Source organism: Blennius ocellaris, assembly GCF_963422515.1.
Source record: "Blennius ocellaris genome assembly, chromosome: 17".
Classification (NCBI taxonomy): Eukaryota; Metazoa; Chordata; class Actinopteri; order Blenniiformes; family Blenniidae; genus Blennius; species Blennius ocellaris.
The window spans coordinates 24,830,329-24,844,805 of NC_137666.1; the positions used below are offsets into that span (position 1 = coordinate 24,830,329).

The following is a 14,477-nucleotide window of genomic DNA, read 5'->3' on the forward strand; positions in this document are numbered from 1 at the left end:
GGGGTGTATTACGTTACACACTGTGGAGGGGAGTTAAACACTGTGGAGGGGTGTTACACACTGTGGAGGGGAGTTAAACACTGTGGAGGGATGTTACACACTGGTGAGGGGAGTTAAACACTGTGGAGGGGTGTGTTACGTTACACACTGGTGAGGGGAGTTAAACACTGTGGAGGGATGTTACACACTGGTGAGGGGAGTTAAACACTGTGGAGGGGTGTGTTACGTTACACACTGGTGAGGGGAGTTAAACACTGTGGAGGGGAGTTAAACACTGTCGGGGGGTGTTACACACTGTGGAGGGGTGTTACACACTGTGGAGGGGAGTTAAACACTGTGGAGGGATGTTACACACTGTGGAGGGGAGTTAAACACTGTGGAGGGGAGTTAAACCCTGTCGGGGGGTGTTACACACTGTGGAGGGGTGTTACACACTGTGGAGGGGAGTTAAACACTGTGGAGGGATGTTACACACTGTGGAGGGGAGTTAAACACTGTGGAGGGGTGTGTTACGTTACACACTGTGGAGGGGAGTTAAACACTGTGGAGGGATGTTACACACTGTGGAGGGGAGTTAAACACTGTGGAGGGGTGTGTTACGTTACACACTGGTGAGGGGAGTTACACACCTTGGAGGGGAGTGTTACGTTACACACTGTGGAGGGGAGTTAAACACTGTGGAGGGGAGTGTTACGTTACACACTGTGGAGGGGAGTTAAACACTGTGGAGGGATGTTACACACTGTGGAGGGGAGTTAAACACTGTGGAGGGGTGTGTTACGTTACACACTGGTGAGGGGAGTTACACACCTTGGAGGGGAGTGTTACGTTACACACTGTGGAGGGGAGTTAAACACTGTGGAGGGGTGTGTTACGTTACACACTGGTGAGGGGAGTTACACACCTTGGAGGGGAGTGTTACGTTACACACTGTGGAGGGGAGTTAAACACTGTGGAGGGGAGTGTTACGTTACACACTGTGGAGGGGAGTTAAACACTGTGGAGGGATGTTACACACTGTGGAGGGGAGTTAAACACTGTGGAGGGGTGTGTTACGTTACACACTGGTGAGGGGAGTTACACACCTTGGAGGGGAGTGTTACGTTACACACTGTGGAGGGGAGTTAAACACTGTGGAGGGGTGTGTTACGTTACACACTGGTGAGGGGAGTTACACACCTTGGAGGGGAGTGTTACGTTACACACTGTGGAGGGGTGTTACACACTGTGGAGGGGAGTTAAACACTGTGGAGGGGAGTTAAACACTGTGGAGGGGAGTTAAACACTGTGGAGGGGTGTTACACACTGTGGAGGGGAGTTAAACACTGTGGAGGGGTGTGTTACGTTACACACTGGTGAGGGGTGGAGACAAAAGAAGCCTTGTGTGGATCCCAGCCTGTGGACAAACAGCAGCTTGTGCCGTCGGTCAGCGTCGGACGCTGCCTCGGCGCCACGGCGCCACGGCGCCTCGTCGCCACGGCGCCACACAAGCTCACAGTTTGTAGGTAAGAAGTTATTTCAGCCGTCGCTTCACAAAATCAAACCATTTGGAAACAAGGTTCATGTGAGAGCGAGTCAATTCTTCCTCTCGGCTGGATTCTGACAGTCGGAACACTTGTTTCAAAGAGTTTCAGTCTGCTGGAGAGGAAACAGGTTTCAGGCTGGGCTGCAGCAGAACCAACCTGATGACTCCAATACGAAGCTGAACCAGAGCAGACGTGTGTCAACACGTGGGGACGCCACGCGTCAGTACGTGAGGACGCCACGCGTCAGTACGTGAGGACGCCACGCGTCAGTGCGTGAGGACGCCACGGTGAAGGTCACTGTTCGCCACAGAAAATAGACCAAAGAAACCAACAATCAAGCCTTTCTTCTTACGGGTGTGACTGAACGAAAGAAGAGAGGAGAGCAAATAGGCAGAACACGTCCTGTTACCCCCTGCTGCTCACATCCTGCTGCTTTCTGATTGGTTGTCAGTAGTTGACGGTGGTAGTTACACCATGTGATCGATTGTCAGTAGTTGATGGTGATAGTTACACCATGTGATCGATTGTCAGTAGTTGACGGTGATAGTTACGCCATGTGATGGATTGTCAATAGTTGACGGTGGTAGTTACACCATCTAATTGTCAGTAGTTGACAGTGGTAGTTACACCATGTGATTGTCAATAGTTGACAGTGGTAGTTACACCATGTGATTGTCAGTAGTTGACGGTGATAGTTACGCCATGTGATGGATTGTCAATAGTTGACGGTGGTAGTTACACCATCTAATTGTCAGTAGTTGACAGTGGTAGTTACACCATGTGATTGTCAGTAGTTGACGGTGGTAGTTACACCATGTGATTGATTGTCAGTAGTTGACGGTGAGAGTTACACCATGTGATTGATTGTCAGTAGTTGACGGTGGTAGTTACACCATGTGATTGATTGTCAGTAGTTGACGGTGAGAGTTACACCATGTGATTGATTGTCAGTAGTTGACGGTGGTAGTTACACCATGTGATTGATTGTCAGTAGTTGACGGTGAGAGTTACACCATGTGATTGATTGTCAGTAGTTTACAGTGATAGTTACGCCATGTGATTGATTGTCAGTAGTTGACGGTGGGAGTTAGACCATGTGATTGTCAGTAGTTGACGGTGATACTTACACCATGTGATCGATTGTCAGTAGTTGACGGTGGTAGTTACACCATGTAATTGTCAGTAGTTGACGGTGGTAGTTACACCATGTGATTGTCAGTAGTTGGCGGTGGGAGTTAGACCATGTGATTGATTGTCAGTAGTTGACGGTGGTAGTTACACCATGTGATTGATTGTCAGTGGTTGACGGTGGTAGTTACACCATGTGATTGATTGTCAGTAGTTGACGGTGGTAGTTAGGTCATGTGATCGATTGTCAGTAGTTGACAGTGATAGTTACACCATGTGATTGATTGTCAGTAGTTGATGGTGGTATTTATGCCATGTGATCGATTGGTTGATTGTCAGTAGTTGACGGTGATAGTTACGCCATGTGATTGATTGTCAGTAGTTGACCGTGGTAGTTACACCATGTGATTGTCAGTAGTTGGCGGTGGGAGTTAGACCATGTGATTGATTGTCAGTAGTTGACGGTGGTAGTTAGGTCATGTGATCGATTGTCAGTAGTTGACAGTGATAGCTACGCCATGTGATTGATTGTCAGTAGTTGATGGTGATAGCTACACCATGTGAATGATTGTCAGTAGTTGACGGTGGTAGTTACACCATGTGATTGTCAGTAGTTGACGGTGATAGTTGCGCCATGTGATTGATTGTCAGTAGTTGACTGTGGTAGTTACACCATGTGATTGTCAGTAGTTGGCGGTGGGAGTTAGACCATGTGATTGATTGTCAGTAGTTGACGGTGGTAGTTAGGTCATGTGATCGATTTTCAGTAGTTGACAGTGATAGTTATGCCATGTGATTGATTGTCAGTAGTTGACGGTGGTAGTTAGACCATGTGATTGTCAGTAGTTGACAGTGATAGTTACACCATGTGATTGATTGTCAGTAGTTGACGGTGGTAGTTACACCATGTGATTGTCAGTAGTTGACGGTGGGAGTTAGACCATGTGATTGTCAGTAGTTGACGGTGATAGTTACGCCATGTGATTGATTGTCAGTAGTTGACCGTGGTAGTTACACCATGTGATTGTCAGTAGTTGGCGGAGGGAGTTAGACCATGTGATTGATTGTCAGTAGTTGACCGTGGTAGTTACACCATGTGATTGTCAGTAGTTGGCGGTGGGAGTTAGACCATGTGATTGATTGTCAGTAGTTGACGGTGGTAGTTAGACCATGTGATTGATTGTCAGTAGTTGACGGTGGTAGTTAGACCATGTGATTGATTGTCAGTAGTTGACGGTGGTAGTTAGACCACACGGGACTCGTGGTGGAGGAACTAAAGACTGCTGGTTGTCGTACCACCGTAAATATTGGCCTCGGTCAACTTGTCTCACTGCATCACAAACTAACTGGGATGGCAACGCTGACCAACCAAGCAAGCAAGTAACCAGCCAAGCAACCAGCCAAGCAACCAGCCAAGCAACCAGCCAAGTAACCAGCCAAGTAACCAGCCAAGCAACCAGCCAAGCAACCAGCCAAGTAACCAGCCAAGTAACCAGCCAAGCAACCAGCCAAGTAACCAGCCAAGCAACCAGCCAAGTAACCAGCCAAGCAACCAGCCAAGCAACCAGCCAAGTAACCAGCCAAGTAACCAGCCAAGTAACCAGCCAAGCAACCAGCCAAGCAACCAGCCAAGTAACCAGCCAAGCAACCAGCCAAGTAACCAGCCAAGCAACCAGCCAAGCAACCAACCAGCCAACCAAGCAACCAGCTAACCAAGCAACAAAGCAGCCAAGCAACCAACCAAGCAACTCAGCCAGCAAGCAACATTTCTATCTGGTTCATTGTCTCTCATGTTGGAGCAATGTGGACATTTTGTGAGGAAGACACCAGAAGAGACGAGGGACGTCATGACTGCTGCTCCAATGAGTGAATAAAGGACAAGAGAACATCTGTTCTTTGTGTTTATGGACTTTATGCTTCACTTGAGCCGCTCGCCACTCAGGTTCTGGACTGATTGAGCCCAGGGGTGAATCCAGCAGCGCAAAGAGGCAAAAAGCAGAACTGACCTGGACCCAACAGGAAATGAAGAATGGCGAAGAATACAGAATAATACACCAGATCACGTTGAATGGCAAAACATTACAGACATTCAACTAAAGCAATAGTGCAACGCAGGTCAAGAGACACGTGAAGCTCCTCATAAGATTGAACACTTGACAATGACAGGTCGTGTTGGTTTATAAAGGCAGTTATTTTAAGTAAACAAGTGGTTTTAACGGACTGTTCCAGGCCCCAGCAGGTTTAGAGAAACACACTTGATCCTTATGCAGCATATATATATATATATATATATATATATATATATATATATCACCCTCCTTTATCCATTTTAAATAATAATTTAAACTCTAAACTGCCTGTAATTCTGCACATCGTTCTCATGAACTGTCACCAGATCTATTGACTCTATTAGTTTCTATCATGATGCTGTATTTATCACATTTTCCCTATTAAAAATCAATGCTGCCTGGAATAAACTCACTAATATATAGAATGTACATAAATGCCCACTTTATATGGTCTACATGAAAGAAAAACGTAGTTCTTTCTACAAGAAGATTGCTTTTATTTTGGGAAATGAATTTCAGCCGAGGTATGGAGATTTTATTGTGAATCGTCCCCGAGCATTTCCTGTCCTGCCCGCGGAGGCGACCTGAGAGCGGAGGTCTGCAGCCAGGTGTGACTTTGGCGTGTAAAATACGGAGCCGTCCTCGTAGCTGCCATGGGGACGGAGTGTCTCAGGACGCTTTGATTCTGCCGCTTCTGTTGTAAACTCCTGTAAACTCGTAGCGCTCCAACCGAGCCGGTCTTTGGCATCATGTCTTCACCTTCCAGCGTTTCTCCATCAGCTTCTCCTCCAAGCAGTGGATGAGGACCGGATCCACTTTGGGGTCGAACTTGTTGGCGAACCAGTGGCCGTCGTTGAGGAGCCAGCGCAGTTCGGCCGCTCCGTAGATGCAGACACTGCGCATGTGCGTCCCCGTGCAGGCCGGGTACAAGACCCCCTCCAAGTACTTCCATTTGACCAGCCGGGTCTTGCTCCTCAGGTCGGAAATGTCAGGGTCCGGCCTGGGAACGTGTCCGGGGACCCCGGGAACCCTGACCAGGGTGGCCCAGAAGTGTTCGTCTGGCGAGTACGTGTCCTCAGACCATCGCAGGAAGTCCTTGGCGAGCTGGCTGCTGCTGACGAAATCCACAAACTCCCGAGACAGAACAAAGTACGCGCTGCCGATGAACATCTGGATGCCGCGAGGAGGCGGGTCTTTAGCCAGCGAGGTTCTGACGGGGATCCGGTGGTACTCGTACGGGACGGTCCTCAGCTGGTAGCGGAAGCTGAAGCGCTGCTCTTTGAGCGGGCTGGGCCGGCTGGACTCCAGCATGTTGCTGCCGTTCAGCTGCCGCAGCTCCGTCACCAGCTCGTAGTTGGACTTGAGGGGGAAGTCCTGGCCACACAGGTTGATGACGTATTTCCAGCGGACTGGCGAGCGCAGCAGGTCGGACAGGCAGTTGAGGTCGGCGTTGAGTCTGGAGATGTGGGCGTATTCCACCGACTCCAGTCTGGAGGCAACGGAGACGTGTGGAAGACAAGCGGCCAGGTTGTTCATGGCGGCGATGAACGCCGGAGAGGACTTCTGGTCGTAGTGGAGGCAGTAGACGTTCTGAGGCGCGTAGATGGCGCGAAGGATCCGCTCCACCATGGGGGCGTTCTTGTGCACCACCAGAGTGTAAGCCAGGGGGAAGCTCTGCTCCGCCTCCGACACTGGAACCTGCCGGTAGCCTCTGCTCCTGATGAACGCCTCACAGTCGGAGGTCAGCAGCGCGGCGTCGTCCACGTCGGCCGCCGGCTCCCGCCTCCGCTGCAGCGCTCGGCCGACCTCCACCGGGTCCAGCTCGTAGATGGCCGTGCAGTTGATGCCTTTCCTGTGGGCGCGGCTGACGTTGACGCCATAGTGCTGAACGTGGACGCCGTCCCGCACCGACACCGTCACGGACGCCAACTTGACCAGACAGACCGCCAGCAGCGACAGACACAACAGGAAGAACCAGGGTCTCAATCTATGAATGTAGTGGCCACATCTTATTTTCATTCTAGAAAGAAAATGACAAATAGATCATGAGACAGACTGAGGAATGGAAACATGAGGAGACAGACTGAGGATTAGAAACATGAGGAGACAGACTGAGGATTAGAAACATGAGGAGACAGACTGAGGAATAGAAACATGAGGAGACAGACTGAGGAATAGAAACATGAGGAGACAGACTGAGGAATAGAAACATGAGGAGACAGACTGAGGAATAGAAACATGAGGAGACAGACTGAGGATTAGAAACATGAGGAGACAGACTGAGGATTAGAAACATGAGGAGACAGACTGAGGAATAGAAACATGAGGAGACAGACTGAAGAATAGAAACATGAGGAGACAGACTGAGGAATAGAAACATGAGGAGACAGACTGAGGAATAGAAACATGAGGAGACAGACTGAGGAATAGAAACATGAGGAGACAGACTGAGGATTAGAAACATGAGGAGACAGACTGAGGATTAGAAACATGAGGAGACAGACTGAGGAATAGAAACATGAGGAGACAGACTGAGGAATAGAAACATGAGGAGACAGACTGAGGAATAGAAACATGAGGAGACAGACTGAGGAATAGAAACATGAGGAGACAGACTGAGGATTAGAAACATGAGGAGACAGACTGAGGATTAGAAACATGAGGAGACAGACTGAGGAATAGAAACATGAGGAGACAGACTGAAGAATAGAAACATGAGGAGACAGACTGAGGAATAGAAACATGAGGAGACAGACTGAGGAATAGAAACATGAGGAGACAGACTGAGGAATAGAAACATGAGGAGACAGACTGAGGATTAGAAACATGAGGAGACAGACTGAGGAATAGAAACATGAGGAGACAGACTGAAGAATAGAAACATGAGGAGACAGACTGAGGAATAGAAACATGAGGAGACAGACTGAGGATTAGAAACATGAGGAGACAGACTGAGGAATAGAAACATGAGGAGACAGACTGAGGAATAGAAACATGAGGAGACAGACTGAGGAATAGAAACATGAGGAGACAGACTGAGGAATAGAAACATGAGGAGACAGACTGAGGAATAGAAACATGAGGAGACAGACTGAGGAATGGAAACATGAGGAGACAGACTGAGGAATAGAAACATGAGGAGACAGACTGAGGAATGGAAACATGAGGAGACAGACTGAGGAATAGAAACATGAGGAGACAGACTGAGGAATAGAAACATGAGGAGACAGACTGAGGAATGGAAACATGAGGAGACAGACTGAGGAATAGAAACATGAGGAGACAGACTGAGGAATAGAAACATGAGGAGACAGACTGAGGATTAGAAACATGAGGAGACAGACATGAATAGAAACATGAGGAGACAGACTGAGGAATAGAAACATGAGGAGACAGACTGAGGAATAGAAACATGAGGAGACAGACTGAGGAATGGAAACATGAGGAGACAGACTGAGGAATAGAAACATGAGGAGACAGACTGAGGATTAGAAACATGAGGAGACAGACTGAGGATTAGAAACATGAGGAGACAGACATGAATAGAAACATGAGGAGACAGACTGAGGAATAGAAACATGAGGAGACAGACTGAGGAATAGAAACATGAGGAGACAGACTGAGGAATAGAAACATGAGGAGACAGACTGAGGAATAGAAACATGAGGAGACAGACTGAGGAATAGAAACATGAGGAGACAGACTGAGGAATAGAAACATGAGGAGACAAACATGAATAGAAACATGAGGAGACAGACTGAGGAATAGAAACATGAGGAGACAGACTGAGGAATAGAAACATGAGGAGACAGACTGAGGATTAGAAACATGAGGAGACAGACTGAGGAATAGAAACATGAGGAGACAGACTGAGGAATAGAAACATGAGGAGACAGACTGAGGAATAGAAACATGAGGAGACAGACTGAGGAATAGAAACATGAGGAGACAGACTGAGGAATAGAAACATGAGGAGACAGACTGAGGAATAGAAACATGAGGAGACAGACTGAGGAATAGAAACATGAGGAGACAGACTGAGGAATAGAAACATGAGGAGACAGACTGAGGAATAGAAACATGAGGAGACAGACTGAGGAATAGAAACATGAGGAGACAGACTGAGGAATAGAAACATGAGGAGACAGACTGAGGAATGGAAACATGAGGAGACAGACTGAGGAATAGAAACATGAGGAGACAGACTGAGGAATAGAAACATGAGGAGACAGACTGAGGATTAGAAACATGAGGAGACAGACATGAATAGAAACATGAGGAGACAGACTGAGGAATAGAAACATGAGGAGACAGACTGAGGAATAGAAACATGAGGAGACAGACTGAGGAATGGAAACATGAGGAGACAGACTGAGGAATAGAAACATGAGGAGACAGACTGAGGATTAGAAACATGAGGAGACAGACATGAATAGAAACATGAGGAGACAGACTGAGGAATAGAAACATGAGGAGACAGACTGAGGAATAGAAACATGAGGAGACAGACTGAGGAATAGAAACATGAGGAGACAGACTGAGGATTAGAAACATGAGGAGACAGACATGAATAGAAACATGAGGAGACAGACTGAGGAATAGAAACATGAGGAGACAGACTGAGGAATAGAAACATGAGGAGACAGACTGAGGAATGGAAACATGAGGAGACAGACTGAGGAATAGAAACATGAGGAGACAGACTGAGGATTAGAAACATGAGGAGACAGACTGAGGATTAGAAACATGAGGAGACAGACATGAATAGAAACATGAGGAGACAGACTGAGGAATAGAAACATGAGGAGACAGACTGAGGAATAGAAACATGAGGAGACAGACTGAGGAATAGAAACATGAGGAGACAGACTGAGGAATAGAAACATGAGGAGACAGACTGAGGAATAGAAACATGAGGAGACAGACTGAGGAATAGAAACATGAGGAGACAAACATGAATAGAAACATGAGGAGACAGACTGAGGAATAGAAACATGAGGAGACAGACTGAGGAATAGAAACATGAGGAGACAGACTGAGGATTAGAAACATGAGGAGACAGACTGAGGAATAGAAACATGAGGAGACAGACTGAGGAATAGAAACATGAGGAGACAGACTGAGGAATAGAAACATGAGGAGACAGACTGAGGAATAGAAACATGAGGAGACAGACTGAGGAATAGAAACATGAGGAGACAGACTGAGGAATAGAAACATGAGGAGACAGACTGAGGAATAGAAACATGAGGAGACAGACTGAGGAATAGAAACATGAGGAGACAGACTGAGGAATAGAAACATGAGGAGACAGACTGAGGAATAGAAACATGAGGAGACAGACTGAGGAATAGAAACATGAGGAGACAGACTGAGGAATGGAAACATGAGGAGACAGACTGAGGAATAGAAACATGAGGAGACAGACTGAGGAATAGAAACATGAGGAGACAGACTGAGGATTAGAAACATGAGGAGACAGACATGAATAGAAACATGAGGAGACAGACTGAGGAATAGAAACATGAGGAGACAGACTGAGGAATAGAAACATGAGGAGACAGACTGAGGAATGGAAACATGAGGAGACAGACTGAGGAATAGAAACATGAGGAGACAGACTGAGGATTAGAAACATGAGGAGACAGACATGAATAGAAACATGAGGAGACAGACTGAGGAATAGAAACATGAGGAGACAGACTGAGGAATAGAAACATGAGGAGACAGACTGAGGAATAGAAACATGAGGAGACAGACTGAGGAATAGAAACATGAGGAGACAGACTGAGGAATAGAAACATGAGGAGACAGACTGAGGAATAGAAACATGAGGAGACAAACATGAATAGAAACATGAGGAGACAGACTGAGGAATAGAAACATGAGGAGACAGACTGAGGAATAGAAACATGAGGAGACAGACTGAGGATTAGAAACATGAGGAGACAGACTGAGGAATAGAAACATGAGGAGACAGACTGAGGAATAGAAACATGAGGAGACAGACTGAGGAATAGAAACATGAGGAGACAGACTGAGGAATAGAAACATGAGGAGACAGACTGAGGAATAGAAACATGAGGAGACAGACTGAGGAATAGAAACATGAGGAGACAAACATGAATAGAAACATGAGGAGACAGACTGAGGAATAGAAACATGAGGAGACAGACTGAGGAATAGAAACATGAGGAGACAGACTGAGGATTAGAAACATGAGGAGACAGACTGAGGAATAGAAACATGAGGAGACAGACTGAGGATTAGAAACATGAGGAGACAGACTGAGGAATAGAAACATGAGGAGACAGACTGAGGATTAGAAACATGAGGAGACAGGCTGAGGAATAGAAACATGAGGAGACAGACTGAGGAATAGAAACATGAGGAGACAGACTGAGGAATAGAAACATGAGGAGACAGACTGAGGATTAGAAACATGAGGAGACAGACTGAGGAATAGAAACATGAGGAGACAGACTGAGGATTAGAAACATGAGGAGACAGACTGAGGATTAGAAACATGAGGAGACAGACTGAGGATTAGAAACATGAGGAGACAGACTGAGGAATAGAAACATGAGGAGACAGACTGAGGAATAGAAACATGAGGAGACAGACTGAGGATTAGAAACATGAGGAGACAGACTGAGGATTAGAAACATGAGGAGACAGACTGAGGAATAGAAACATGAGGAGACAAACATGAATAGAAACATCAGGAGACAAACATGAATAGAAACATGAGGAGACAGACTGAGGAATAGAAACATGAGGAGACAGACTGAGGAATAGAAACATGAGGAGACAGACTGAGGAATAGAAACATGAGGAGACAGACTGAGGATTAGAAACATGAGGAGACAGACTGAGGAATAGAAACATGAGGAGACAGACTGAGGAATAGAAACATGAGGAGACAGACTGAGGATTAGAAACATGAGGAGACAGACTGAGGATTAGAAACATGAGGAGACAGACTGAGGAATAGAAACATGAGGAGACAGACTGAGGATTAGAAACATGAGGAGACAGACTGAGGAATAGAAACATGAGGAGACAGACTGAGGAATAGAAACATGAGGAGACAGACTGAGGATTAGAAACATGAGGAGACAGACTGAGGAATAGAAACATGAGGAGACAGACTGAGGAATAGAAACATGAGGAGACAGACTGAGGATTAGAAACATGAGGAGACACACTGAGGATTAGAAACATGAGGAGACAGACTGAGGAATAGAAACATGAGGAGACAGACTGAGGAATAGAAACATGAGGAGACAGACTGAGGATTAGAAACATGAGGAGACAAACATGAATAGAAACATGAGGAGACAAACATGAATAGAAACATGAGGAGACAGACTGAGGAATAGAAACATGAGGAGACAGACTGAGGAATAGAAACATGAGGAGACAGACTGAGGAATAGAAACATGAGGAGACAGACTGAGGAATAGAAACATGAGGAGACAGACTGAGGAATAGAAACATGAGGAGACAGACTGAGGAATAGAAACATGAGGAGACAGACTGAGGAATAGAAACATGAGGAGACAGACTGAGGAATAGAAACATGAGGAGACAGACTGAGGAATAGAAACATGAGGAGACAGACTGAGGAATAGAAACATGAGGAGACAGACTGAGGAATAGAAACATGAGGAGACAGACTGAGGAATAGAAACATGAGGAGACAGACTGAGGATTAGAAACATGAGGAGACAGACTGAGGAATAGAAACATGAGGAGACAGACTGAGGAATAGAAACATGAGGAGACAGACTGAGGAATGGCTGCACCTCAGACATCCCGTCCTCCTTGAAGAGAGAAGCTGGAGCTCCAGCAGCTCAACATTCAGCTGAACAGGTCGGAGACACCATGAACCAGGGAAACAGAGAAAACAGAAACCGTCCAGGAAGACTTGAGGAAGCGGCTCCGCCCCACGAAGACGTTTGTCCCCGGTAACGAGTCTCTGGAGGAGCATCGGCTGAGACACTCTGACGATGCTACGCTTCACCTGGAAGCAGGCTGAGGTCACGACCCGGGGAAGCCTGACAGCTTCCTTCAGGAAAGTATGAACCAAAGGGAGAGTAAAACTTTACTTTGAAATCCCAGTGGGGGCGGAGCCTGTGGGGGCGGAGCAGCAGGTACTGTTGAGGAATCACAATCAGCCCAACACTCTCTATCTTCGGTTTAAAGGCTGGTTCTGTGTGGAAGTTGGTTCTGTTGTTGATGTTGGTTTTGTGTTGAAGTTGGTTCTGTGTTGGTTTTTCAGGTTCTATTGATCAGATTTGGATTCTTAAAGGATATAAAAATCAAGATCTTACAATTCTTTGTTTTTCTCATGACAAATCCTAAATTAAAGTCAGGATTAATTCAATATGCATGAGAAACAGTCACAACATAAACTATTCTTATGCTACTCAAGTCAGGACTATGATTTTAATACACTTCTATTTATCTTCAGATTTGTTTGTTGTAAAACAAATTAAAGTCAAAATTCTAACTTTTAACAGTCAGAATGGAATGAAGTCACGTCAAAATAAGCAAATATTCTGTTTCTTCTAGTAGAAGAAGTACTGGTAGAGTGTACTGGTAGAGAGTACTGGTAGGGAGTAGTGGTATAAAGTACTGGTAGAAAGTACTGGTAAGGAGTAGTGGTAGAAAGTACTGGTAGAGAGTAGTGATATAAAGTACTGGTGGAGCGTATTGGTAGAGTGTACTGGTAGAGTGTACTGATAGAGGAAGTACTGGTAGAGTACTGGTAGGAAAACTACTGGTAGAAACAACTGGTGGAAAGTACTGGTAAGGAGTAGTGGTAGAAAGTACTGGTAGAGTAGTGGTATAAAGCACTGGTAGAGCGTATTGGTAGAGAATGTAATGGTAGAGTGTACTAGTAGAGAGTACTGATAGAAGAAGTACTGGTAGAGAAAGTACTGGTAGAAAGAACTGGTGGAAAGTACTGGTATGGATTAGTGGTAGAAAGTACTAGTAGAGGAAGTACTGGCAGAAAGTACTGGTAGAGGAAGTACTTGTAGAGAGTACTGGTAGCAAGTACTGGTAGAGAGTACTAGTAGAGGAAGTACTGGTAGAGAGTACTAGTAGAGGAAGTACTGGTAGGGAGTAGTGGTAGAAAGTACTGGTACGGAGTACGAGTAGAGGACGTACTGGCAGAAAGTACTGGTAGGGAGTATTAGTAGAGGAAGTACTGGCAGAGAGTACTGGTAGAGGAAGTACTGGTAGAGAGTATTAGTAGAGGAAGTACTGGCAGAGAGTACTGGTAGGGGAAGTATTTGAACCCTCCAGAAGTAATCCGTTACCTTGCTCCCTGAAGTAGTGAGTCCAGATCATTTCTTCACAGCTTCAGAAGTTCAGAGGAGAAAAACCTCCAGAGTTCTGCTCCTCCGCAACTCTGCAAAACACCCGGGAGTGCGGGGCTCGGGGGGCTCGGTGCTCGGTGGGGGGCTCGGTGCTCGGGGGGCTCGGTGCTCGGTGGGGGGCTCGGGGGGGCTCGGTGCTCGGGGGGCTCAGTGCTCGGGGGGCTCGGGGGGGCTCAGTGCTCGGTGGGGGGCTCGGGGGGGCTCGGTGCTCGGAGGGGAGGGGGGCTCGGTGCGGGGCTCAAACGCCGGGATGAGGCTCCTCTGTTCGGACACAAGCTGCACTCACGCCTGTCCGGACTCCGGAGCTCCGCGGCAGTGAGCGAACGGAGACCGGAACACCCCGCCCCCTGAGCGGCTTCAGTCTG

At 46.8% G+C, this 14,477-nt stretch overlaps 1 protein-coding gene across 1 annotated transcript; it reads right to left on the reverse strand.

Moving 5' to 3' along the window:
* Positions 1-5,222: 5,222 nt before the first annotated feature.
* Positions 5,223-14,167, reverse strand: gcnt4a (glucosaminyl (N-acetyl) transferase 4a). Its single transcript, XM_080512788.1, has 2 exons — positions 14,053-14,167; positions 5,223-6,743 (listed from the first exon to the last, which is right to left on the reverse strand). Exon 2 carries the CDS (start codon positions 6,740-6,742, stop codon positions 5,471-5,473), a length of 1,272 nt encoding a protein of 423 aa, XP_080368914.1. The 5' UTR covers position 6,743; positions 14,053-14,167; the 3' UTR covers positions 5,223-5,470.
* Positions 14,168-14,477: the final 310 nt, after the last annotated feature.

What these genes read in the sequence shown, in the direction of transcription:
- gcnt4a (XM_080512788.1), bottom strand. Translation starts at nt 6,742, where the DNA reads ATGAAAATAAGATGTGGCCACTACATTCATAGATTGAGACCCTGGTTC.